This window comes from Neolamprologus brichardi, chromosome 20 (genome assembly GCF_056152115.1).
Source record: "Neolamprologus brichardi isolate AB-2024 chromosome 20, ASM5615211v1, whole genome shotgun sequence".
NCBI classification, from domain to species: Eukaryota; Metazoa; Chordata; class Actinopteri; order Cichliformes; family Cichlidae; genus Neolamprologus; species Neolamprologus brichardi.
The window spans coordinates 7,694,606-7,722,110 of NC_142123.1; the positions used below are offsets into that span (position 1 = coordinate 7,694,606).

A 27,505-nucleotide genomic window follows, 5' to 3' on the forward strand; every position below is an offset into this window, starting at 1 on the left:
CACTTGGGCACAACGGAGCAGAGCACACTTAGCGACTGCAGTGTTAAGCCTTGCACAGCAGACACAACACAGTGTTCTGCTGGACTTGACCCAAATCGCAGTCTTCTGAGTACAAGCTCTTTATATTGTGTTTCTGGTATTGCCACAGCGGTGAACAAAAAGCTAATGGCAGCAAATGTTAAAGGAAGAACAAACTGTAACATGGATGAGCCTTTGTATAAGCTGCGATTGTCTTGACCTACTCGGGCTCAAAGCTGATTCATTTTCCGTCAGTGAAGCTGCTGTCCTGCAGGTGTTGTGCGTTTTACATGAAAATGTATATTATTCTAACAAAAACTGTTCAGAGTGAATAATGAAAGTGGCAGTGGATTGAATGACCAGGAAATGTGATGAGGAGATTATCTGTTACTAAGCAGGTTTATAGCTGGCAGGATAAATGAGAACTTAAATCTCTTGCATACACCAGTTTTCTCCTTTAGCTGGATGCTTTGCTGCACATATGATGAAGAGCCACTGTGGACCTGCTGCATGTTCGTTTCAGTGGACGCTGTTACTGTTATGCAGCTTTTACTATTCAGTCAACTGCACTTGCTTCTTGACACTGCCAAGAGAGTCTCTACATTGCCTGTAATGAGTAAACAACACAAGTTTCCTCTATGTTTTTAAGTTAAAAAGAAGTTTTTATTCTTTTTATCTTTTTGATCTTAAAAACATAGTATTCTACCTGTAAACAGGCTTTAACCTCCTAAGACCTGAACTCTTCCACGGCATGCATTTTTAATTTGTCTTTGATATTTGGGCTGATTGGGACCCGATGAATGTAAAAACAAAGAATTACCAGATTTTTTTTTACCTAATTTTTGTTTCTAAGAAAAATGAGAGCCACATATGAAGATATTCGTTTAAAATTTCGATAGAACAGTAGCAGTATAATGTCCTCGTAAAAGGATATCAGGCCCTTGTAGGGCAACATTGAGTATTTTGGTCTAAATAACCCAAAATGTGATGTCCACATATGTGGACGGCAGGTCCTAGGAGGTTAAATAATGAGATACTCAAAGAGTCATACATGTGTGGTTCTGTGTGTTATCCCTGTGTTCCATGTTTCCATGCATGTGCGCTACCTACAGTTTGTTTTAACTAACTGGATGTTTATATTCATCGTGTTTGTCATTCGCATTTTACATACAGCATGGCCTGCTGCCGTGACAACTGTGGCCATGGAGACTTGTGCAGTATCTGAGTTGATGGCTCTCAACAGGAGAGAGAGGCAGACTGAGAGGAGGAAGAGAAGAATAAGAAATTGAGAGCAAGGAGGACAGGAGAGTGTTCAAGAGAGGGGAGAAGTGTGTAAGGTGGAGAAGGAGGTGATAATGAGAGCAGGAAAAAAAGGTTAGGACAGAAGGAGCCAAGAGTGGAGAGGTTAAGATTGTAGGTGTGGGAAGGAGGAGAGGGGGAAATGAGGAAAGGGTAAGGGAGGGGAAAAAGTTAGAAAGGACAACAGGTAGATTTAGAGCAGCTTGAGATGATTGTTTTCATCTATTATTAACACGTTTGAATTCAGTCAACTGCTTGATGACTTAATGCTGCTTTTGAGCAGCTTTGATCTGAAAAAATCAAATGTTTGTTTTGTCGCTTACATACACAGTGAGACTGAATAAACCATATGAAACACACATACTGTATGAATATTGATGGGTTCTAACATTCAGATCTGTGAGGCTGCTGCTATTTTTAAACCAACTTCAGATTTGTATTTGCGGTGCATTTGGAAATGTAGTTTGCTTTATTCCAAAATAGATTAAATCTATTGTTTCACCACAAAACACAATACACCGTGAGGACAAAGTGAAAAAAAGTTTGCTTGAAATTCTTGCAAATTATTAAAAATAAAAAAACAAAAATATAACATAAGTAGTCACCCAATACTTTGTTGACGTGCTTTTGGCAGTACAGCCTCAAGGGTTTTTAAAGAAGTTGCAAGCTTGGCACATTTATTTTTGGGAAGTTTCCGCTGTTCTTCTTTGCAGAACCTCTCAAGCTTCATCCGGTTGGATGATGAGCATCAGTGCACACTCATTTTCAGATCTCTCCAGAGATGTTCAATTGGGTTCAAGTCTGGGTTGGGCCACTCAAGGACATTCACAGAATGGTCACAGAAAGGCCAATCTGTTTCGTATATGGATTTTATTTTTTGCTTTTCTGTTGTGTAATTCAAAGGAAGAAATCCATTGTACAAGTGTTTCTTTACTGTGCATACAATATAACTCCTTTGTTATCTTGGCTGTGTGCTTTCGGGCATTGTCCTGTTGAAAGATAAACTTTCACTTCAGCCTGAGGTGAAGAGTGCTCTGTTGCAAGTTCAAGGATGTCTCTGTACAATGCTGCATTCATCTTTCCCTCAACTCCGACTAGTCTCCCAGTTCCTTCTGCCACAAAAACATCCCCACAGCCAGTGTTGGGAAGGTTACTTTTAAAATGTATTCCAGTACAGAATACAGAATACATGTCCCAAAATGTATTCTGTAACGTATTCCGTTACATTACTCAATGAGAGTAACGTATTCTAAATACTTTGGATTACTTAATATATTATCATGCTGTTTACAACTACATGTACTATTGCTGTGATTTATTGCTGTTACTGAAGGTCCGCGGCTCCGAACCGTAGTAAAGGGACCTCTGGCTAATACGGTGGGTTCGTGTCGGGCTCGTAGCCGAAAACTAGCTTTACTTTGTCTGGGTCAACTTTGCTAGCGAGAGACAGAGAGAGGTGTTGAAAGCCTGCTCCAACGGAACTTATTGTTTCGGAGGAAAACACGAACACGGTGTACAGTCGAGTTTTAATAGCTTACTTACAACTGGGCTCGTCAGGCACTCTTCTTGGCTGCAGTGGTTATTATTATATTTACATGCTTCCAGCTCCTGTTTTTGCTCGATGACAGCTCGTACTTTTCCTTTTTCTCCCTCCCTCGCTCACAGACACATAACGGGTATGGCAGTCCATTCTCCCTGCAGCACGTACTGCACTGCCTATGATGCTACATTCTTTAGAGCTATACCTGTATTCTGCCTATTAGCTTAGCACAACAACAACAAAAAGGCCTCTCTCACCCAGGAAACACGCAGAGAGAGAGCGTCGCCCTGTAACCATGGCAACCGCAAAGCTGCCGCCTGGAACAACAGAACGTAGCTGTCAAACAAAACTCAAACAAGCCTGGCCCGCCACAATATGAAACAGGGAAGTACCGAGTGTAATCCATTTATTTCAACAAAGTAACTGTATTCTAAATACCACCTTTTTAAACGGTAACTGTAACGGAATACAGTTACTCATATTTTGTATTTTAAATACGTAACGGCGGTACATGTATTCCGTTACTCCCCAACACTGCCCACAGCATGATGCTGCCATCATCATGCTTCACTGTAGGGATGGTATTAGCCATTTCTGGCTTCCTCCAGAAATGCCGCCGGGCATTCAGGGGTTGATGGCTCTCAACATAAGAGAGAGGCAGACTGAGAGGAGGAAGAGAAGAACAAGAAATTGAGAACAAGGAGGACAGGAGAGTGTTCAAGGCTGAAGACTTCATTCTTTGTTTTATCAGACCAGATAATTTGTTTCTCATGATATGAAAGTCATTCAGGTACCTTATGGCAAACTCCAGGCTGGCTGTCATGTACCTTGAGGAGTTCTGCAGAAATTGTCTTACTTCTGGAAAGCTCTCCTCTCTTCACAGAGCAACACTGGAGCTCTGTCTGAGTGACCATTGGGTTTTTAGTCATCTTCCTGATTAAGAGCCTCAGATGGGGTGGGTAGCCAGCTTTAGCAAGAGCCTTGGTGGTTCCAAACTTCTTCAATTTACAGATGATGGAGGCCACTGTGCTCACTGGGATCTTCCATGCTGTAGAATGGAATTTGGAACAAGTTAGCTTTTTGGTCGTCAGCCTTCACCAGTGATGTTTTGACTGCATTTGTAGCCACACTCACTCTTTTAACATCTGGATTATGAACATCTCTTATCTGAAAATAGTTTAATTTAATTTAATTTCTGTGTTGTTCAAATTGTCCAAAGATGGTACATGCAGTCAGGTCCATGAGATAAAGTTTTCCTACATGTATCTTTTTACATCCTTACATTGAATTTGCCATTTTAATGCAGATTTTTTAGCTTGAATTCAAGTATTTTAATAAAGCATTACAATAACTTTTGAGGAATTAAATCAATTTTTTGTTTAGTGCCATCATTTTTACAGGCTTTAAAGTAATTGTGCAAGTTACCATTATTAAATACATAATTATTATATTTATATTTTACATACTTGGGTGCCAATCCTTTGCAATGACTGACTGATGTCCTGAAACCAGTGACATTAACTAAAATGAGGTACTTTCTAACATGCACATCTAGGACATGATTTTTGACAGACTACTCTGACACAGTAATGCAAAGTATTTGATCTTATTTCGGATGACTTCTTGGCTGTTTATCTTTTATTTAGTTGTTTTGGCACACTCATACAACACATACAACTAGATCTATTTTAATAATCAGTTACATCTACAGGTCGTGGACAAATGTATAAAGTTTGACTTAATTTGGAGATAAATTAGTCTTAGTGATACAGATTCCCATAATGAAACACACCATACTACTGCATGAAGTGTGGCCTTCAGAAGGAGACAGTGTCTCTAAGTCACGACTTATCAGTATAATAATTAGGGAGAATTACAGAGCTCTCTGTATCATCTACATCTGACATGATATCACAGGACAGACCTCTATTTCTGTATGTGAGAGATCTGTGAGGGATGAGGGACACAAACAGGGAGACAGGAAGCTTACAGTAAAAATCTAATCTTTGCCAGCTCTAACCTGCAGCACATAAACAGTAGAGGTGAAAATATGTAATGGTCTATATTGCAACCACTTGCACTTCCACCACAGTTTATCTCATGAATATAACATGTGGATAAAAAGATGGACCTAATCATTAAAGCGAGTGGTGTGTGCATGCATGTGTGACTACCTACCTTTCTTGTTTAATTCAGCATTTTCATGAAAGCTTAAAATATATATGCTTTTAAACGAGAGAAAATTAACATGCTAAAAGGTTATATCACAGCCCGATATAATCTTTGTGAAAAACTTTCCTCTTCTCCTAAGAATAAAAAGATGGGAATATCGGTGGCTCTTCTGTTGATGTCCTGCTCATTGCTTTGAGCAGGACATCCTGAGCCTTTCTGGCTGTCATTAATCTGATTAAGACCAAAGGGAAACGGGCTAATAGGAGCTGATTGGCCTGCTTCTGGCTGTCTGGTTGATTCACCTACACGTCTGTGACCTCACAAACAACCATGCAGTGGCCTGCTGACAGAATCACACTAAAGCACTCTCACTCTTACACTCTCACAAGAGTATACACAGACGTCCACAAAAATATTCCCATGCATAAACACTCTCATAAAGTTAGTTAGCAGAGGTGGTAGTGTAGCTGCCAAAGAATGTTTTTGAAGACAAAGAGGCCCTGCAGAGGCACCGTGCTTCTCAGAACCACAGTCTTTGAAGCTGTTCTGGACAATATCAGACTTCAGCATAGCTATCCACTATTCTAGTGCAACATTAAACCCATGCCTGCTGAGTCCATGCCTCGATGGATCAGAGCCGCTTTTTTCTGCACGAGGGGGAGCTATACATTATTAAGCAATTGTTTTTAATGTTGTCACTGATTGGTATGGGACTGGCTACAGCTCCTTGGTTCCCCCTGTGTAGATATTACCATGACACATCATCAGCTGCTGATGTCATTTGACATCAGCAAAAAAAACTCTCTTGTTCCAGAGGGCTTTTCCAGTACAGGGCGAAAGTAGAAAGACAAACAGAAAAGGATTTTTTTAGAGGTGAAGGACATACAGAGACCAGGCTTTGGCTTTAGAGTCCAAAGAGGAGCCAATGTGACACCTCGTGTTTGTCTTGCTTGGTTCTTCACCTTTTTAGGCGATAGAGAACTGATTCATGCATCGGGATCTATTTAATTTCGATTCTGTTCATGCTTAAAAACACAACAATCAGCAGACAAATCATGTGATCTACCGTGACATCATCGCAGTGGATCACAGTTCATTCACAGAACATCATGTGATACTACAATAACTCTTAGGTGCTGAATTGCCATGGTTTAAACACACACAAACCACATACACAATGCAGCCTGAGCCACATTGCATTGAACCTAATGACAGCTCGTATTACCATCACTGAGGGAAGTGACATCGACTGAACCTGCGTCAGCTGTGTGTGTGTGTGTGTGCTCTGATGCTCCCAGCTGATTTGTTTAGGCAGGTCAGGCATGGTGATGTTCCTTGTTTGTGATCAATTATAAGCATACAGTCACACACGCATACACTCAGGCATATATACTGTGCATAAATTGGGTTATCAAAAGCACATAAAAAGACGGTCCATTGGAAAAAAATAATCAAAAGCATTTTAATCTGTCAATTTCAATCAAACACAGTAAAAAAATGATCCAAATAAACTAACTGGAATGATATTTAAAACCAGCAACAACATAAAAAAGCTAGTTTGTGCTTTTATGTTAGTATCTTTAGTCTTTTCATGTTGAGATCGGGACGCCTGGACACTTTTGTCACTGAAGTCTTTGTAGCTCTGTGTATCTGGTGCCAATGGTATTGCATTACTCATGATGGGAAGACTAAAATCCTTAATGTATGGAGCTAGAAGAAGGGGGAATACACCCAGCAGGATAAAGCAAATCTGTTGTGTTTAACAACCGAGGGTGTGAAGAACCAGACAGAAAAAGAAATGTAGGTTTGTCAGTATAGCAGCCATCTGCAGACTGTCACTGCTCAATTTTACAGCTTTTCTATAGTTAACACCTCCACTGCTGTCACCTCCAATCATTTATTTCCACACTTTCTCTCATGTCCACTCAGATTATTTACAGCCTTATGTAACTGGGTCTGGAATCGTGTCGCTTCCAATTCAAATGAAATTAGTTTCAGTACTGGAATCATTCCTGGATTCAGTCATGGATTATTTCTCAGCATAGTACACACATCTGTGCATGTTTTTTCCCATGGGTTCTTCTAATAGCATCATATGAAAACACTGCACCGAACCGATGGAAATTTATTTATAGGTAATCTTAAATCTAAAGAACAGTGTCATAATTCCTTTGAGAAAGGAAGTGTTTGCCCACAGAGGCCGTTCAGTGAGGAACTGCTTTTGTCCTGCATTGTTTTGGTACACCCATTTCTGCCTCGCCTGCTATCTTTCGGTGTGCTAAACAACAGCAGACTCTTGTCACAGCAGCTCCTTAACTTACACAAAGGCTGATAAGAGGGAAGCATGGAGGAGAAGTGAAGATGGCAGAGAGCTTTTCTCTTTCCTCAGGATAACAGCACAGATAAACGTGAAAACAGTCCGCACTAACAATGATCCAGTATGATTTGAACCCCTTAATCCACATAATCAAATGCTCATTTTCACAGTTTAGTGAGAGTGTTTTTGGCCGTTGTTACTCTCTGCATTTGCATTATTATTATTATTATTATTATTTGATAGACTGACACATTTTCAAGCATTAACACACAGTTGATCAGTGCTTTGGTTTGCATAATATATTCTTTAACTACTACTGCAGATTTGTAGGTGAGATCAGGACAACTAATCCTAACCAAGACTGCCAAACCACTTTCAAATAATGAATTAGGTGGTCATGTGTACTGGGAGAGTGCAAAAAAAATTACTTGCTAGTATAACTGCAAAGATTCACACAACATAATGTGGCACTTGCAGAGTACAGCCAAATCACCACTGCTGCTCCCACTTTCTCATATTGGAGAACACAGTAATTGATTCTTATCATTTTACCACAGTCTATTGACAGAGTGTACGTATACAGCAAGCATGCAGGAATAACTGCACTGTATGTAACTCATTCTGATTCACTACCTGTGTGAAGCATGTTATGCTTATTTTAAGATACCAGTGTGTATTTAAAGGTTTCTGTTACACGCTTAACTCTTTTTTTTTTTTTTTTTTTTATCCAACAAGCTAATGCGAAAGTTACAAGATATCATATACAGCAATACTAATTTCACACTAATCCAATTCTGTTAGTAGTTTTAAAAAAATGGTTTTATCTGTGTATGTGATTTTCCTTTTTCCTCACATATGCATTGCCTTTCATTCTCCACTGCTCTTTTCTCTCTGGCTTGCTGTGATGTCGTTGCATTTATACTCATCAACTTTTCTGTTGCAGTTTCCCAAGACAACAGCAAAAACACGAGCCATGCTTATGCAGAGCAGACTGACCGTCTGCATGAAGAACTGTGCTCTGTGCATGTTAAAATGAAACTCAATTATATCAAATTAATATAATTATTCTGTGAGGAAAAAGAGCGTTACATTGAGTCATCATGGTTACACACGTTCACATCACGTACGCCCACACTGGCCAATGTAAACACAGAAATACACGCACTGCGCTCTGCCTCTTTTAGACTCCATATTATTATATGAGTGTATCCTTACAGTGAACAGTGAATGATCACTTCATTATATGATTTAAGGGCTAACCTGATCAGATACATGCCAGGCAGTTAGCTAAAGATGAGCACCGTACAAAGATGCTTTGTACATGCTCTTGTAAAAAAATAATAATTATATTTTAAACTATTTCAGTCCTGTTCGGTTGACATAAATGCTTACATGGGGGTTGTACTGTCTCAGCGTATGTGAACACCTGCTTTTGTCCCACATTAACTTCAGAGGCTGAATGTGAGGCAGACGTCCACGTGCCCTCTCAATTTTTCTGAATGTGCAAACAAGGGTACCACCTACACATGTCCTCCAAGTGGAGTAGAAAATACTATAATAAGAACAACTGCTTGTCCGCAGATATCTACCATGTGATACAAAATATTATTCCACATTTGTGCACACTGCTCTTTGCAAAAATCTGTCTTCTCTCTCTCATAGTCCGTGCTTCATCCGTCCTCCCTGTACTCTCCTTTTCGTCTTCTCTTTCCCCCTCCCCCACACATTAAAAAAAATATTTTTTTACTCTCAATAAACTCGAAGCAAGAGTTTTGTGTTAAATGCAGCTGAAATATAGAAACGTTGTTTGTTGCAAATACCTATAATATCTTTGCAAATCTGCTTGACATAAACTGAATGGATGCAACATACATTCATTTGACCAGATTCCATTAAATTTAACATGTGACACTGTACTTTTGTAACACAATTACATGGAAAATTTACATGTAATTAAATGTGTTAAAGTGGGTAGAATTTAGTGTAGAACACTGCAGAAGGCTGACCCTGTCGGAGCGAGGTTTCTTCCTGTTACAAGGGAGTTTTTTTTTCTTCCCACTGTCACCTTGTAATTGCTCCTATATCATCTGATTGATTTGGTTTTCCCTCCAGTAATGTAGGGTCTTTACCTTACAGTACAAAGCACCTTGAGGCGTCTGTTTATTTGGTGCTATATAAATGAACTCGAATTGAATTAAATAGAAACAAGTGGGAGGAATGTATACATTCACCCATGCCCATAGTACAAATCCACGACCCACTTGTACAAGTATGATACTGTATTCTTCAAAACCCCACAGGTTACCCCAAGGACTCCTGATACTAGAGATAAAATCAGTATCTTGGTATCACAGAATATTAGTTTCTACCAAGTCAGCAATTTTTCAAAATAAAAAATAATCAAAAGAAAAATATATTACACACAACATTTGGGTTTTAAAATCAGGGGCATTCATTTATGTGTGTGGCAATTTAGATTTATTAAAGAAAAGACAAATGTACCAGAGTTTGCTCTTAAAACTGGCAGTGCACCAATTTGCACATTTGTCCAGACTAGTGAAGGACTGGTGTGCAGAAAAGAGCTGCCAATCATCTGTCGCACAGCCCAGTTAAAATACTAAAGAAATGTAGCTGCTGCATTGCAATCATTAAGCTCACATGGAGCATAACCTTTTAAATCTTTTCATATCAACAGCACAGCTCTACCTGAGTGCTCGTAACCCAAACTGTGCTTGATTGAAAACATGGTCTGGAGTCTCTGTAAGTCCAAAAACATCAACTAGGACATTTTGTTCATCCGCTGCACACAGACTGTCAGCTCTTTTGGCTTTCGCTCAAGCAACCAAAATTTCTTGTCTAGCTCCCAAAACAGGGGATTTTGGAGCTTACAGGACTCGCTGCTCCTCCTTAAATCAATTAAGCTGCTTCGCTGGGAGTGGATGGACCTCAGTTTTTGCTGCTCTCTACGGGAAGCAAACGCATCTTATGCCATAGTGTACAAAGTCATTTTGCACAAGGAGATTAATGCTCGCTGCCATCCTGTTTTACTAAACTGACCCTAAATGCTTACAGTAAACACAAAAGGCCTTTTGCTCTTCCAGAGAAAAGTCCTTTTTCTGTTGTCTTCAGCTCCACTGGCAGATTGATTGCTCCTCCACACAATAGTAAGCGAGTATATGGAATTAAAAAGTGTAATTATAATTAAACAGTAATAGTAACACATAATGTGCATTATTTGGATCATACGTTTTATTATCCTCAAATTTTCTTTAATGTCTTTTGTATTTTGATGACGTAAAAGCATTATTTTCAAGCTGAAGGACTGAAAACTGAATGTAGGGCATCTCCTGTTCATCTAAACCAGTAGGGTGTACCAGAGGCAGTCGTCTTGAGTATCCTTCACTTAAGCACTCCAAGTTTCATTCTCTGCCCACACATGCAACAAGCCTGATTTCCATGGCGACAGCATCCCTGTTACAAGCACGGGAGGAGCATTTTTCACTGAGTTCGGACACAGGAAACAAACACAGGGGATGCCGTCCCTTGAGGAAGAACATGACAAAAACAAACACAACATTCGTTCTGGATCCTCACTTTTAACAGAACAAAGGGCCAAAGACAGACGTGTGTTGACAGTGTTTAGATGTGTGTGTCGCCCCCCCCCCCTCCCCCCCCCACACACACACACACACACACACACCACCCCGTCTCGCTTTTTCTCTCTCCTGGTCAGCACTCAACCCCGCTCCAGTTCTCTCACGCAGAGGCAGCTTCAGGCCTGCGCCACGTGCTTCTCTCACACTCCACTTACTATCCAGGAATCTCTCAGGGATGGGAAGAATAAAAGGGATTTAATATTTATTATATAACATCATAGCATGTGTGCTATAGCTAGGTATGTAACAGGGCAGAGACCAAAGTCTGCTTAAAGACTACACTTAATAAATCCACTTCTGTGCATTGTAGGCTTTGATAGTTCCTATAATCCTTACCTTATTATGGGCTTAAAAACAAAAAGAGTTCTTGCAGGTTGTTATTCAGTTGAGATATTTAAACAGACAAATAGCAAAATTGAAAGCGCCTCTCCATGTTCATGAAGTGCTGAAGTCTCCCCGCAGCTGCTTCACAACAAACGTCATAATACGTAATTTCACTTGAAAGCTTTTAAAGTGAAGCAGATGCAGGAAGTGTTTACTTTTAATTAATAGCATCGCATCCCTGCACCTGTCCTACTGCTATCTGCTGCTTCTGTTCTTGTCTGCATAATGGTTTGGCCTAAAGGCAATTGTTTACGCACAGCTCTCTTAAGGTCCCACCACAGCGTTACAATCAGCTTGAGGTCTGGGCTTTGCAACACCTTGATTGTCTTGTGTTTTCAGCTTTTCTGTTGTAGATTAGCTGCTGTGCTTGGACCCATTGTCCTGTTGTATGCTCTAACAAGCTTTAGCAGTTGGACAGATGGCCTCACATTTGACTCCAGAATACTGACAGAGGAGTTCATGGTAAACTCAGTGACTACAAGGTAGCCAGATCCTGTGTACCCCTTCACCAACATAGCTGGTATGAGCTGTTTCTGGTTTTCACCAAACAGCCAGACATCTCCACTTTGGTCTCATCTTCTTGTTCCAACAGTCTCGTGTTTGTTCACATGCAGCTTCTATTTTCCAATTGTACTGTCATGAGCTTTAACATTTAACATGACAACTTTTTCTATCTTTCTACCATGCAAATGTGTATTCATTAGGTTTTTTATGTGTATACAACTTGCATTGTGAGATCACCTATGCACTACGTTTGTTGTCTCCATTGTCCTGTGGTAATCTCCACTCTTCATTATCGGCCTTACTCCCAAGTCACGACCTAAATCCAGTTCGCTGAAACACACACGCGCACACACGCACACACACACACACACACACACACACACACACACACACACACACACACACACACACACTCACACGCACGCACGCATGCACGCACGCACGCACGCACGCACGCACAATTTGTCAGCTGTTCACTAAACAGAACAGCGAACATATCATTCCTGTGTAAACAACAAGAGGACAAGGCAAGAATGCTAAATTGGATGTAGGCAGGTGTGTGTTCATGTGTGCCTTGAAGGCTCTTATCACTGAGAAACAGCTCTGAATTGTGGGGCTTGTTGACGTTAACTGCCCCCCCCCCCCCCCCCCCCCCAGCTGCTGTTGAGACACCACTCTCAGTTAACACCGTTAACAATTAAGACACAGACAAAGACATGGCCATTGTTGAAATACCAATATTTACTCAGCAGCTGAGTTACTCATACAGAGCATCTGGATAGTTCTGCAGTATGAAAAGACCAAAGCAGTGAATTTGCATGTTTTTGATTTAAAAAAAAAAAAAAAAAAACTTGCATAAAGGATATTTCCATTTCTGGTGAAGAGTTTGCAGACCTATCTCAGTTTAGGTTTTTCTGTATTGGATCTAAATCAAAAGATTTTGATACAATTTGTCAAACTCATATTTGTTTGAGGTACAGTAGAAAATGCAGGTTTAACAGTTTTGCCAAACCAATGTAAAAAATGTTTTTTAAACTTAAGCTTAAGACCTGTGCTCATTTCCATTAATCTGACAGCATCTGAATAGGCTGTCTTTGTGTTTGACTGAGCCTTCAGCTTTCTATTAAAAGTTACAAAAGCACTATGAGTTCTAGGTTTGACCCAGGAACATTTACATATCAGTTTTATATTGCACAAGACTGAACTGCGAACAGACAGGCACTCAAAACACAAGCCTGTCTTTGACATTTGTGTGAGTTGCTCCACTCACTAAATTCCCTTAAAAGTAATAATGTTTGCATAATGACGTGATCTCGCCAACTCTTTTCTTATTTATTGCAATTTTGCTTATAAAGGTATAGTTAAATCTCACTAGAAGTTCATGCTGACAATTCCTTTGCATCTGTTGTCACTGCCATGTACATACCAGTTTTATTTGTTGTCTGTTATCTTTTCATTGTGTTGGAACACAGCTGAAATTAGGAGACGGGGTTATGTTTATTAAATTTAACATTACTTGCCATTGGTGTCCGAGAAAACATTCTGCCTACTCAATACAAAAAAATACTGAAGTCATAAAAGACAAATATATTTTAATTTAAAAGTTTCATAACTGAAAAAAAAAACATGTTTCCTGCACTAGAGATTTAAAACTTTCCAGATCACACTGAACGACAGCGGGTAAACAGGTCTGAGTGACCACTGTTATCCTCGTTCCATGTTGACAATGCCTCCATTCATCACACACGAGGGGTGAGTGCTTTTGATAAGAATGGACATCATATGGAATAGCTTTAGCACTCACCAGCTGTGACCCCCAGTGGGGTCAGCTGTAGGAGATTTTGTCAGACAGCTGTCTCCACCACCATCATTAAAACATCAAATCCAGGATGTCTTTTGGAAGAATGAAGCATCCATCCTTCCTGCTGTTGTTACAGAGACTTTAGAATCAATGTCTGGGTGCACTGACGCTGGTGTGACGTGGCCGCTCGACAGCTTGCTATGTTTTGTTGTTTGTGCCTGTTATTTGTAGTCTTACTGTACATCTTTCTGCACAGTGATGCTCAGAGCTCCAGTGGCTGCCTGAAAAGAAAATACATCTGTAATCTTAAGTAGACTACATGGATAAATTGCATGCTCACAGTTAATCTAAAGAGTCAATAGAGCTAAAACTTAAAAAAAAAACACTATAGTAGCCTACAGTGGCTGCTGATTAAGTGTTCTTCTTTCAGCCACCATTGCCAGCGGCATTTAAAATTTTTCAGTGAAAGTGTTGGTCTGATTGACTTGCTGCTTTTCAGAAGCATGGTTTGAGTTTGTGTATCATTGCAGGTCTCTCTGCCCACTTGTGTGGGTGTGAAGTCTGAGTGTGCGTGCTGCTGATGTCGTCAGTCTCTTTCAGTAACCACGTATCTTTGCGCACGCTGTCCGAGTGCGCTCTGCGTGTCTGCGTCCTTTAAATCAACAACAGGAGTGCTTAACTTAATGGGCCTTAAAACCTGCCGACTCACTCACCTTTTGGTTCGTAAATAAGAGACAGAGAGAGGATGACAAGTGGAGAGAAAGCGAGAGAGAGAAAGTTGTGTGTGGGAGAGGCAGAAAGAGAGAGAGAGGGAGAGAGAAGTGAGATACGTAGGAGAGAGAAATGTGTTTCTGTGTGAGAGAAAAAGAAAGTGGAGGTGAGAAAGTGAAATAATGTGTAAGCACAATAAATAGATGTGTGTGTGTGTGTGTGTATGTGGAAATATCCAAATTCTGGGACATATTTGCATTACCGGGCACATAGTTACCATGGAAACATGCTGATGATGCACCAGGACATACAGTATGACTTGAAGACTTTTCATCTTTTCTGTTTTTTGGCCTCAAAATATACGCACTGGCAGCATGTCTGCTGCTTAGTGGTCACCGCTTCGGTTTTTCTGCAACACTTTTGCCCGAGATGATGCGTCAGTCACACAGCGCCATTGATTTTGCGACGTCCTCTTTTGGATTTTGTGTTGTTGGCTTTCAGTACATCTCTCCCTGAGCTGTGTTTATGAGGTTCACCTGAATGCAAATGAATGAACGGGGGTCATTTCCACCCACAGTCACATCCTTCCATATAAAGCTGGTGTTACATCATATTTCACAATGCTGCTGCTGTATCTCAAAAGACATCTTATGATTGTCTTTTCTGTTTTTTTTTTTTTTCTTTTGGTGTAAACATCTTGTACTCATGAAAAACTCACAATTTTCTTTACTTTCAGAACCAGACTCACAGTCCATTCTTGAACTAGAACACTTGTGCGATATGCATTATGGGTACCTGAACATTTCAGGACTGAGCCACATTTAACTTAAAACATCACTACTGGAAAGTTTGTTTCTGCTTGTTGTGTCATGTCTATTCTCAATGCATCATGATGTCTGCTCCTGCACTTCAGCACTGTCTTGTTACATGTGACACTACGGCTCTAAGAAAAATGCTGTTTCAGTTTTATTTTATATGGACACGCTTGAAGCCTGAATCATGAAAATACGAATAAATCATCAGAATGAACACAGTGCACTATTGCAAGCCTTATATGTAGACTCTTTAGCAAACTTTTATTTTAAGGAATGATATGGTTCCTTAAGATCTAGATTTAAATTGTCACACCTCACAAACATGTGGACATGGGAGGAAGAGTGCATGTGGGAAAAGGATGTTGAAGATGGAGCTGCCAGGCAGGAGGAAAAGAGAAAGATCACAGAAAGGATTTGTGGATGTAGTGAAGGAAGACATGCAGGGGATTGGTGTGCCAGAAGAGGATGCTAGGGTTAGACTGAAATGGAAGCAGATGATGTGCAGTGGTGACCCCTGTGGCAGCCTGAAGAAAAAGAAGAAGACATGTCTTACATGTGTATAGATATAAATACAAACAAAACTGGCGAGGCTGTCTTGGCTCATAAAGAGATATACACCATAAATACCACAGAGTTCACCGAGTTCGTATCAGTGAATATTAATGCATTTTAAAGCGGTGTTTTCATGTCAATATTATAACCTTATTATAGTAACTCAACTGATAATTGATGAGCGGATTATTAGAGAGATTTCTGTTTGATGATGTGCTTTATGCCCACGGATGAATTACCTTTTTTAATCTTGATTTCATCTGGCTGAATAGATTTAGGATTAATTTTTAAAGTACTTTTTCGGGGGTTTATTTAGTCAGCATGTCCTCTAGCTCAGCACACGCAGGCTACATTTGTTGAATGTGCTTTTATCTTGAAATTATTTCTGTGATAGGACGGGGGGGCTAGGACTTGGTCATGCGTGTGCGGCCGCAAGTCGTTGCACACACCATTGACCAACAAGGTCGCAAAGTTTAAATAAACATCTTTCATTGTCCTCCACCCCTCTCCTCTTTACACCTGTTTTCTTCCTTGTTTCTGTTCCCTCTATGCAGGAGACAGTAGAGTATGCCTTCCTCATCATTTTCACAATAGAGACATTTCTGAAGATTATTGCCTACGGTCTGGTGATGCACCAAAACTCCTACGTCAGAAACGGCTGGAACATGCTGGACTTTGTCATTGTCATTGTGGGGTGAGTTTACAGGTAGCACATAATGCAGGATATATACGTACAAATACACATTTGCACACGCACACAATTCTTTTTACATAAGGAACCAATCATGCGCACATCTGCTACGCTCTCTTCCATGTACTTGAAAAAAGATGGTAGAACACACATTTGTGCATTTGCGCAAACTTAGCCCAACATCTGGCCATCCGCTCTCTCAATCAAAAATGAATCATGACCTTATAAATTCTGTCCTGTATCACTACAATAGTGACGTTTTGAGCACATGCACCAAAGTGCACACACATACACGCACAAAGACACAAACACATGGCTTTGTATAGAGTGATGGTTTATCAGTAGACCACCTGGCTCCTGTGGGACTTCAATGTAAACTGTGATGAGGTGTGAAAAACTAAAGGTAAATATGCATAGACATATGCAAAGAGCACACACATAAACCATACACACTTGCACAGGCAGGTGCTTGAACAGAGAGACAAGAACAAAGAGGACTCACGGCTTTGTTCATTGCTTTCTGACTCTTTTGCTTTTATCTTTTTCTGCTCTGTTTTCATCACATTGCCATTACTGCTTCTTCCCTTACATGCCTCTGCCTCACTTTCTCTATATTTTATCTCCCTCTCTCTCCCCCTCTCTCCTCTCCAGGTTGTTCAGTGTGGTTCTGGAAATGATAACCAAAGATGCAGATTCTGGTGGTCAGTCTGGAGGCAAACCTGGAGGGTTTGACGTCAAGGCCCTCCGAGCCTTTCGCGTGCTACGACCCCTTCGCCTTGTCTCTGGAGTTCCCAGTGAGTAAACATAAAAATGTGGAATAAATGTACATGTTTTACGCCCTTGAGTCCAAACCAATTAATCTTCTCTTTATTTAAGCGGCCTATGAACTCACACAGGAGTTCTCAGCTAATTTCACAGTGACTGGGTTGAGATGAGTGTAGATAATGTATGCTTGGATGCACGTGATCCTGTGATGGCACTGAAACACACAATGGAAGTAGAAAAAAAACAAACAAAATCTCACAAAACACAATGGAAATATATTTGGGGAGAAAATAATGGGACTAAACAGCTGCTGAAATTACAGAAATCAAAACATGTGAAGGATTGCTCTGAGACACATTAAAAAGAAGCGGAGGATTCATCGGTGTAGTGAGGGACAGATAGATACGTGTTTGCTATTGGAACCAGATGTTCACACCCACATAGTCTTGAGAAATGGGTGTACCCAGCAAACATAAAATACTGTATCCTCAAAAGCTGGATTGTTGTCACTTGCACATAAATAAAACAGTAAAGACACAACAGATCACATGTTGACATGAGTCATGGACTCTGAGTAAGGAAAGAAACATCTGGCTTGTTATTGGTGCACATTTCAAAAGCCAGCATCTGTGTGCACGGGACACTTTTGTGATACACACATTAATGCGTACAAAGTATGGTATGCAGATGAAAAACGCTGTGCACATATGGGATGTGAAGAGTATGGCACCATAGTAATGGAATCTACATAATAGGCAAGCATGGCCACGTCCCAACTTCCTACTGGCATAAAATTCAATGAAAAATTTAAACAACAGTAGATTTGTTTGAACTATTTTCTCCTAAATGCATGACTACGGCGTGTTATTAGTCTAAATTATCATTAGGTGTGTTTAGTGAAATTGATCTGTTCTGAGTTAGCATGGTTCCACCTGCTCCAACTATTCATTTTATTCCACTTATCCAGTTTAGGGTCACAGTTGGGCTGGAGCCTATTCCAGCTGTTACAGGGCGAGAGGTGGGGTACACAGCTGACAGAGCCTCAGAGCATTTCATGTGCTGTTAGCATAAGTGAGTTTGCACTAGGGACATTTTCTTATTTCTTATTATAAGACACCCTTAACACCTTAAAGGTGATGGCATGTAGTCTCTTCGCCAGCCAGCCTAGCTTTGTCATTCAGTCTTATGAGTAGCCCAATTTTTCAGTGATTTCAAAGTTGTGCTTTATTACATTATGGAACTTGAATTAGGGGACCATGTTTTTCACATTAACATTGTGTTGATATTTTCAGCCTGTTATGTTTTATTCAACCCGGTGTTTTGTGTGAAAAACACTTCTTTGCTGTCCCCAGGTTCTCTCTGTTATGTTATTAGATTTCTATTCCAGCTCAGCTGAATTGTCTCGGCAAAGACAGTCACTATGGCAACCTTAAAACACCCAACAAAGGGTATTTCAAGCAGCTGGAGTGTTTCTGGTCATTTGTCCTTGAGGCAAAACAGCAGTTCTCATATGTTTTAAATGCATTTGAAGGTAATTAACTGGCTTTTATTAGTCAGCATGGCCAAATATCAACTACTCTATATCTTTCACTGCAAACAAAGGTGACAGGTAAACATGGGCAGGATGCAGTTGAGAAGTAGGACATGGTGACCCTGACCGAGTCTGTTGTTTCTGGTGTCGTTATCGCATCAGCATTTGTAATAACAAGCCGTTAGAACTGCAGTGCTATCAGATAATTATTTAAAATTCATTCAGTAATATTTAAATGCTTGTTTTTGATATAAAGCACCTTGAGGCGACTGTTGTTGTGATTTGGCGCTATATAAATAAAATTGAATTGAATTGATATTGAATTAAAAGTTTTTAGTCATTCAGGATGGCAGGAATTATGCAGGAATAAATAAAACATCTTTAAGGAGTTTCACTGGATGCTTGTTAAAGTTTTTATGTAAGCAAGCAAGCTACCCAAAAATGTGTGATTATGCACTGAGATGTTGTAATCTTGATAGTATTGTTAACAAGGAAAAAAGAGCCATAAAATGAATCACGACATGCAGGAACCCTTTACCAAATAAGACGAGGTTTCTTATAGTAGCTGTATGAAAAGCACAAGACTAGCAAAAAAAATAAAAAAGATATGAATGATGAGCTGCAATCACAAAGTCAGTTACCCTACCATAGGTACTACTTAGTACTTTGTAATATCACACAAATGATACATGTGTCTTTTGTCCTGTGTCCCTCCCCTCATGGCAGCAGACAGCTGCCCCTTCCTGAGACTGGTTCTGTTGGTGGGTTCTTCCTGTTAAATGGGAGTTTTTCCTTCCCACTGTCACCAAGTGCTTGCTCATAGGAGGGGGGGGGGGGGGGGGGGGGGGATTGTTGAGCTTTTCTCTGAATTATTATAAGATTCTTATCTTACAATATAAAGGTGATATTAAGATGACTGTTGTTGTGATTTGGCTCTATATAAAATAAAAATGACTTGAACTGAAAATAAAAAGACCTTAAATTATATATTCTTTAGTCTTTATTTGGCTTATTGATCTCAATAATCCGCCTGTTTATGAAACAGCTCAAAACTTCTTTTAGTGGCCAAGGTAGGATGTGGGTAAAAGAATGATTGACTATTACAAAGTTGCAAGTGTATAAATTTTGATAAAGCACTATCTCACTGTCTCGCTAAGTGAAATATTCACTGTGTTGTATTAAACACTTTAAAATTAAATCACAGTGCTAGCAACAGTAAAGCAGCATGACCTGTGCTTTGACTTGCTAACTTTACTGTCTGCTATACCCACTCCAACCTTTTATTGACGTCCAGGCTGGGCCTACTGGAACATTTCTGTAGTCATTTCTGGAACTATTATCACTAACTATTTAGTGAGGTTTTTGTTAGCTTGTGCTTTTGGGTTATTTGAGTATTGTATTTCTTCCACTGCCCTCCAAAGACACTTGACTGTTAGCAGTGCAAAGGTAGTTTACCAATAAGGTGGTTGGTTAAACATTAGCTCTTAGAAGTTTGTGTAGGTCCTATCATATCACCCAGTTTCTTTATCATTCATTATATACTTTTTTCCTTCAGTGTTTCTGTTTTCAGCACACATTTGACCTTAAATCAACACATGCCCTAATGTGTCTACATTCTTTGAGTTGCCATAGCAACGTAGCATTTGCTAGGTCTGAGGAAAAAAAAGTACCTCTGGGACAGATGAAGATGCATTGAGCTCAAACGACATTTTCAGTTCTATACTGAAACTGAGTTTAACGTTTGTCTTGTCTTTGCAGTCTGATTTAGCTGGGATGTTTTAACCCGTTAGCTAGTAAAGCAGAGGATAGTTTGCTAGCTTTCATTCCTATCCACTGATATAATTAGGCTTTTGTAAAAAATTGTGCATTTTTACAAATGTGTACGTTTGCACTATTGTGAATACAGTGTTTGTGTGCGAGTTTCTGTATACCTATGTATTGTATAGCAAAACATACAGTAGGTTGCCCACGTGCCAGCTGCTAGCTAAGCAAACTGACTAGAAAAGTGATTTTTTTTAAGCGTTTAGAGATTTTGTTCTGTAGCTGGTTATCAAAAAGAAATAAATGTAAACTTTTTTATTAATCCAATAAAGTCTTGATGGTTAAATACAGTTCCACCTTCTTAATAAATTTGCAGGACTTTTGGACTGACAAACAGACTTTTTGGACTGTTTGTCAGACAAAACGATCACTAACCCCACATTAGGAACTTCATTTTTCATTATTTCTTGTATTTTATTTATTGAAAATGCCTTAATACTGAGAAAATACTATAAGACAAATTGATAATGAAAATAAAAGTTATTTGCAGCTCTCACATTTATGTCTGTCTAGTTTATATTTCCAAGATAGATTCTTTTAAGAATGTTTAGTGAATAATAGGAAGAAACTCATGTTCATTTAGATACAATGTTGTGGTATCAGTATGGTTTTCAGCTGATTACTTTTTACAATACCTTTCAACATCAAATGCCATGATTTACCATGTAAAGGGTTACCATTAGTGTTTGTTGGAGTCGTATTCATTATTTACAGTCTAATTAAGCCTTAATATTTTGGTCCTTTGTTTGCTTTCTTGCATAATCATTGTTATCATGGGCTTTTAGATTGATAATCATACCATGGCTTGGCTAAATGATTGGGTAAATAATTTGTGTTTTTGTCTTTTTGCATCTGTCCCAATTCCCACAGAGTAAAACTGATGCTTCTTCTGACTGACTTTAGCTTCTTTATACTTTTGCAGGTTTACAGGTGGTTTTAAATTCCATTATTAAAGCCATGGTTCCCTTGCTTCACATCGCTCTGCTGGTCCTCTTTGTCATTATTATCTATGCCATCATTGGCCTGGAGCTGTTTATTGGCAAAATGCACGCCACCTGTTACGTGACAGAAACAGGTAAGATATCTTCCTTTCTTGTCTGCTACTACACGTCTGCTTCACTTTCTACAGGCACCTGTTAAAAGAGGGATTTGTACGCCATAATGTAATGTAAACAGGCATACGTGTCACCTTAGAACAGACTCGGGATTCAATCCCTGTCTCTGAAAATGAATGGACACATGTACCTATGTGAATGGTGACAAGCCACTGAAAACAGGGCAGAACAGCAGATGGTGGATTAAATCCAGTGATTAAATGACTAATATCTAGCTATTATGTAAACATGCTTGACCTTTGCTTTACCATTACTCTTTGATGTCAGTGTATCAGAAAAAAAGAGACATGTTGATGGACATTAGCACATATGTACACAAAGACACATACATAAAACCACAGTTATAGTCTAAAATGGCTGACTGACGGGATTGAAGCAGCTTAAGTAACAGGGATTTGCTGCATTACGACAACTGTTATCGTGGCGTGTCACTCTCCCTCTCATTCACCTTTAACGTAATCTCGCCTTCTTTCTCTCCCTTTCTCGCTTTCATCTGTTCTGTTTGCCTGGTGACTTCAGGAGAAGCACAGCAGGGTAAAGTCGAGAGGTCACGACAGAGCAGGATTGAATCTCGCTTTAATCAAAGCCACTGTGTGTTCACCAGCCCTGAAAAATAGCATTTAGCATGTGTTTTTTTTAGGTTTTTGGATAGGTCAGAGGGACATGCATCCAAAAAAGGAAGAGGCCACCTGTTTGGATTTGTGTGTGTAGAAGCAGTGTGGTTATTTGATTAAAAAGGTGGAAAGTTTAACATGTGGGCTAATCTACAGTGAGTGAACTGTAAGCGTTGGGTGCTGGGGCAAACTGTAATTAATGTCAGTGTATAGCATAACTTTCTGCATTGCTCCTATGATGATGGAATAATGTCAGAATACTGAACAGTGCAATTTTAAAGTGTGACGCAGAGGAATGCATGAATGGCTCTATGGATTCCTGATACCCATTTTATCATGGATATAGCTTAAACTTAACTTTATTATTATCTTTGCATGAAGTAATAATCCAATCATAATGTCAGAATCAAAGAAAATACAGTGATGGGGAACTGCTGGAGGAAAAAAACTCCACATTCTCAAAAATAGATAGATTATAACACACTAAGAAGGAAGATGCAACATGAGATTTAAACGTGGACAAAGAACATACGTGAAATGATGTGACAAATAATTGAACAAGTTTTGCCTGGATGATCTAAAGTCACTTGCATGTTGTTTCCATGTTGATTTACCTGTTTGTCTTTGTATCTCCAGGTGCCCTCGCAGAGGAAGAGCCGGCGCCATGTGCAATATCAGGGCATGGGCGTCATTGCCTTCTCAATGGTACAGTTTGCCGGGAAGGCTGGCAAGGCCCCAACAATGGCATCACCAACTTTGACAACTTTTTGTTTGCCATGCTCACTGTGTTCCAGTGCATCACCATGGAAGGCTGGACTGACGTTCTCTACTGGGTAAACCCAAATTTACAATGCTACTTGAAAATATAGTGCTGTGCAAAAGTCTTGAGCCACCCTGCATTTATTTATATGTTGTTTCCAGGGAGCCAGACTTTCTTGCAATTTTTTAAGTGGTCTTGAGCAATAGTTGTCCAGGATTTCTCATGGTGTAGGATGTTGACTTTGGATACTGGCTGCTTTTCCAGTCATTATTCAGTCCACTCTTTGTACCTGGCTATTTTCAGTAGAATTATTTGTGTTTTTTAAGCTACTTAATGCTGACCTATGAATCATTCAGACATAAATAAAGAACACAATGGAACATTAGTTACAAATGTGACAAAAGCAGTAAGACACCATTCAGAACCATGATTTTTCATGCAGGTTTGACCCCAACAACACTTTTCCAAGCAAACATTTAAGCCTTTCAGTTTTTTTCTCTCTGTTTTGCAAATCCATGCTTTATGTGATTTTTTGTTGTTGTTGTTATTTTCTAAAAAAGTTTTCACAGCTAGAGTGTGTAACCCATTTTTAAAGGCTAACCTGAAACACCCGGCTTCATATTAACACAAATCACCAACAGCTTTTAATTACCCAAAATACTCAGCACTGATGATGAGTTTTCCTCACAATACGCCCACGCCCTTTTATTGATGGAGACCCTCATCTATGAAATAATGAACCTTTTCACCTCCTTCTCGTTCGTCTTCTCAGACTCTCTCTCTCTGTCCCACACACTTTCATGCATGTATGTGTTACCATGGCAATCCCATGCTAATACTGCTGTTAAAGTGGTGGAAGGAAGGAGATTCAGCAAACCTAAAAGATGGAAAAAGAGATCATGGCAGGATAGATACGCAGATGTATAAATTAAAACTGACCTTGAGCCTTTCGTACTGATATAATCAGTATATATATATATATATATATATATATATATATATATATATATATATATATATAATAAGTATAAATGTTTCTTCGGGGTGGGCGGTTCTGCGGCTGGGGGCAGGCACATCAGTGGGATTATTTTCTTTAACGGGAAAATGACTATCAAAATAGAAGTGTAAACTGTAAACATTTACACTGAGCAAATAAAAGTGCCTACTATAATGAGAGCTGTGTGAAATGTGATTATGAAAAAAGGGCAAACTTTTAGGTCCTGGTGTTGCCAGCAGCTCAGTTAAGAGGCACGTTGGATTTAGTGCGGTCATTTGGCACAGCCTCATTACTAACACTAATACAAGTACTCACTGTCATTCATAACTGACCCAGTTGTCTCTCACATGGTTCCCTCTAGTGGTCACCCTTGCTGCTGCAGTTTTAGCTGTAGTTGAGTGACAAACCTCTTTCCTGCTCAAGGGATGCTGTGGGCTTTGCACCTCCATGAGTTAATGATTTTTTTAAAATTATAATTCAGTTTTTATTTCGAATAATTTAATCTATGTAAGCTGTAAGAATAACATTGCCATGTCTGCATTTAGAGTTAATTCAGTTAAATGTTCCTATTATCTCTTTCTGTGTAGATGAATGATGCAATGGGCTTTGAGCTGCCGTGGGTCTACTTTGTCAGCCTCGTCATCTTTGGATCCTTCTTTGTTCTTAACCTGGTTTTGGGTGTGTTGAGTGGGTATGTTTCATGTTTCTGTTTTGAATTGTTGTTTTAATAAAATGCCCTGTTGTGGGTGCTGAGAGTCTACTTGAAAGGAACATGCAATTTACAGTATGCGTGTAATTATATCTATAAAACATATTCATAGATGGGGTATTTTGCTCATTTTGGTAATAATATAAAAATGTGAATTCCACAAATAAGTTTAACCCTGCACATTTTAACAAACGATAAGAAATTGTTTGATGAGGTTATTAAGTTATCAGTTTTAGTGCAGCCTTAGTTTTAAGACTGCAGAGCGCTGCCATGCTGTACAGTGTTACGGTGACCCACGTTTGACATTATGCTTTCCCCTCTATAGAGAGTTCTCCAAAGAGCGAGAAAAGGCCAAGGCTCGAGGTGATTTCCAGAAGCTGCGTGAGAAGCAGCAGTTAGAAGAAGACCTGAAGGGCTACTTGGACTGGATCACCCAGGCAGAGGACATCGACCCTGAGAACGAGGAGGAGGGAGATGAGGAGGGCAAGCGTAACCGTGAGTTACCTGGATTTAATGTTTTTTTCTCTCTACTCTTGTCCAGCAGGCAAACAAAGAATGCAAACAGAACTGTGACTTACAAAGCCTTAACTTCTTCTGCCCTGAGATAATGCTGCACATTTCTTTGCCACTAAAACTGTTACAAGAGGAAGGAGAGACGGTCAATCTGTTATGCATCTAACTGGCAGTTCTCATGATCCTTTGCTTACTTTGACTTGAATGCGGCTCATTGTGGGAACATGATGTTGTTTTGAGACAGCTGCTTCCTTGCAATAATTTCTGACTTGGCATTTGATTAGTACAGTAAGTGAGGGGTGACTGCTTCTGTTTATTTGTGTTGACAAGGAGCACAAGGACTGAATTAGAATGAGGAAGCTCAGGCAGGGATTGCTTGAAGCATCTAAGATTTCACTAAAAATTGCATGATAATGCAAGAATGCAATCTAACACATGAATGTAAATCTTTTGGGAGTTCCTACATTTCTGCAAACATACTGTATGACCTACAACAATGACTCCTGAAGCCCCTGGTGGGCCGCAAAGGTACTGCAAGTAGGCCTCAGTAATAACAGAAATTGATTAGTTTGATTACTCACAGGTTTGTACAGTTAAATTTTTATATACATGTATTTATTTCTATAAAAAGCGAATTTAATTTGGTAATAGCTAGTTTGTGATATTACTAATTTTTCTGACACAAATTAATCGATCTTGATAAGGTTGTTTATGTTTTTTGAACACAAATTTAAAGGAAATATATCGCTTTCTCTTGTGTTTTGATTAGATTTAAGATGGATGGGCCTGTTGGGATTTTCTGGTTCTTAAGTGGGCGGCAGCAGTCCTGACTTTGGGGATGGCTGACTTACAACATGATCATGACAAGAAAGCCTAGTGTAACAAATGTGGGAAGATCAGTGTTTTCAGCTGCTCTCAGTCATTCATGGCACAGCAGAGAATGATTAAGCTGTGACAGCCTCATAATTCATTTAACAAAATTAGAATAGAAAAACTTTGCTTTGTGTTCTGCAACAATACACTTCCTAACATCCACCTCCACCTCTGACACAGTTAAATGCCTACATTTTTGCCTTTGTGTGCGCAGTACGAATATCTCAGTCAGACATATTATGTGCCTTATAACCGCTGAATATTATCTTCCACATAATTAGTGTTAAATCACTACAGCAGTGAATCACAGCCTCTGAATTACCACCTACTTTTTCAGATACGTTCACTTATAACAGTTTTGACCATTCATGGGTCTCTCCAGCCGGTCAGAGTAAACACCAGCGTTAGTCTAATCCATAACAAATGTAATGGAATCCTTATTACATGGACGTAATGCTTATATTAGAGTTCACTTAATCCTCACATTTATATACAACTGGTGGTATAAACACCCATCTTTGACATGCTGGAGGATTTTATCTTTGAAATCATAACCACTGCAGCAGTGCAGTTTGTGTGCTGCACTACACTTTCACACTTGCGTGTCGTGGAATTAATTCTCTAGAATTTTCTTTGATGTGTCTTCAGTGACTTCAGATTTTCACAGCGCTGCACGTTCAATACCGTGGCAAAAGCTGTGTGTTTTTCTTTGCTGTATTTCAATGTTTATATGGGTTGTAAATAAAAATGCATATAAATACTGTATTTTACTTTTATCTGGATTCCAAAAACTTAACTATTTCAGCTAATGTGATCTAATGCAACATACAGTGGGGCAAAAAAGTATTTAGTCAGCCACCGATTGTGCAAGTTCCCCCACTTAAAATGATGACAGAGGTCAGTAATTTGCACCAGAGGTACACTTCAACTGTGAGAGACAGAATGTGAAAAAAAAATCCATGAATTCACATGGTAGGATTTGTAAAGAATTTATTCGTAAATCAGGGTGGAAAATAAGTATTTGGTCACCTCAAACAAGGAAAATCCCTGGCTCTCACAGACCTGTAACGTCTTCTGTAAGAAGCTTTTCTGTCCCCCACTCGTTACCTGTATGAATGGCACCTGTTTGACCTCATCATCTGTATAAAAGACACCTGTCCACAGCCTCAACCAGTCAGACTCCAAACTCCGCCATGGCCAAGACCAAAGAGCTTTCGAAGGACACCAGGAAAAGAATTGTAGACCTGCACCAGACTGGGAAGAGTGAATCTACAATAGGCAAGCAGCTTGGTGTGAAAAAATCAACTGTGGGAGCAATCATCAGAAAATGGAAGACATACAAGACCA

General features: G+C 39.5%; 1 protein-coding gene across 4 annotated transcripts in view; it reads left to right on the top strand.

Moving 5' to 3' along the window:
- cacna1db (calcium voltage-gated channel subunit alpha1 Db) overlaps positions 1-27,505 on the top strand; it is an 88,844-nt gene that overhangs the window by 20,384 nt on the left and 40,955 nt on the right. For all 4 annotated transcript variants that reach the window (XM_087834088.1, XM_087834090.1, XM_087834087.1 and 1 more), the window contains exons 4-9: positions 16,324-16,463; positions 17,112-17,254; positions 21,500-21,652; positions 22,943-23,139; positions 24,651-24,754; positions 25,098-25,267. In XM_087834088.1, the coding sequence (XP_087690214.1) occupies positions 16,324-16,463; positions 17,112-17,254; positions 21,500-21,652; positions 22,943-23,139; positions 24,651-24,754; positions 25,098-25,267 (907 nt within the window). The remainder of the gene's footprint in view (positions 1-16,323; positions 16,464-17,111; positions 17,255-21,499; positions 21,653-22,942; positions 23,140-24,650; positions 24,755-25,097; positions 25,268-27,505) is intronic.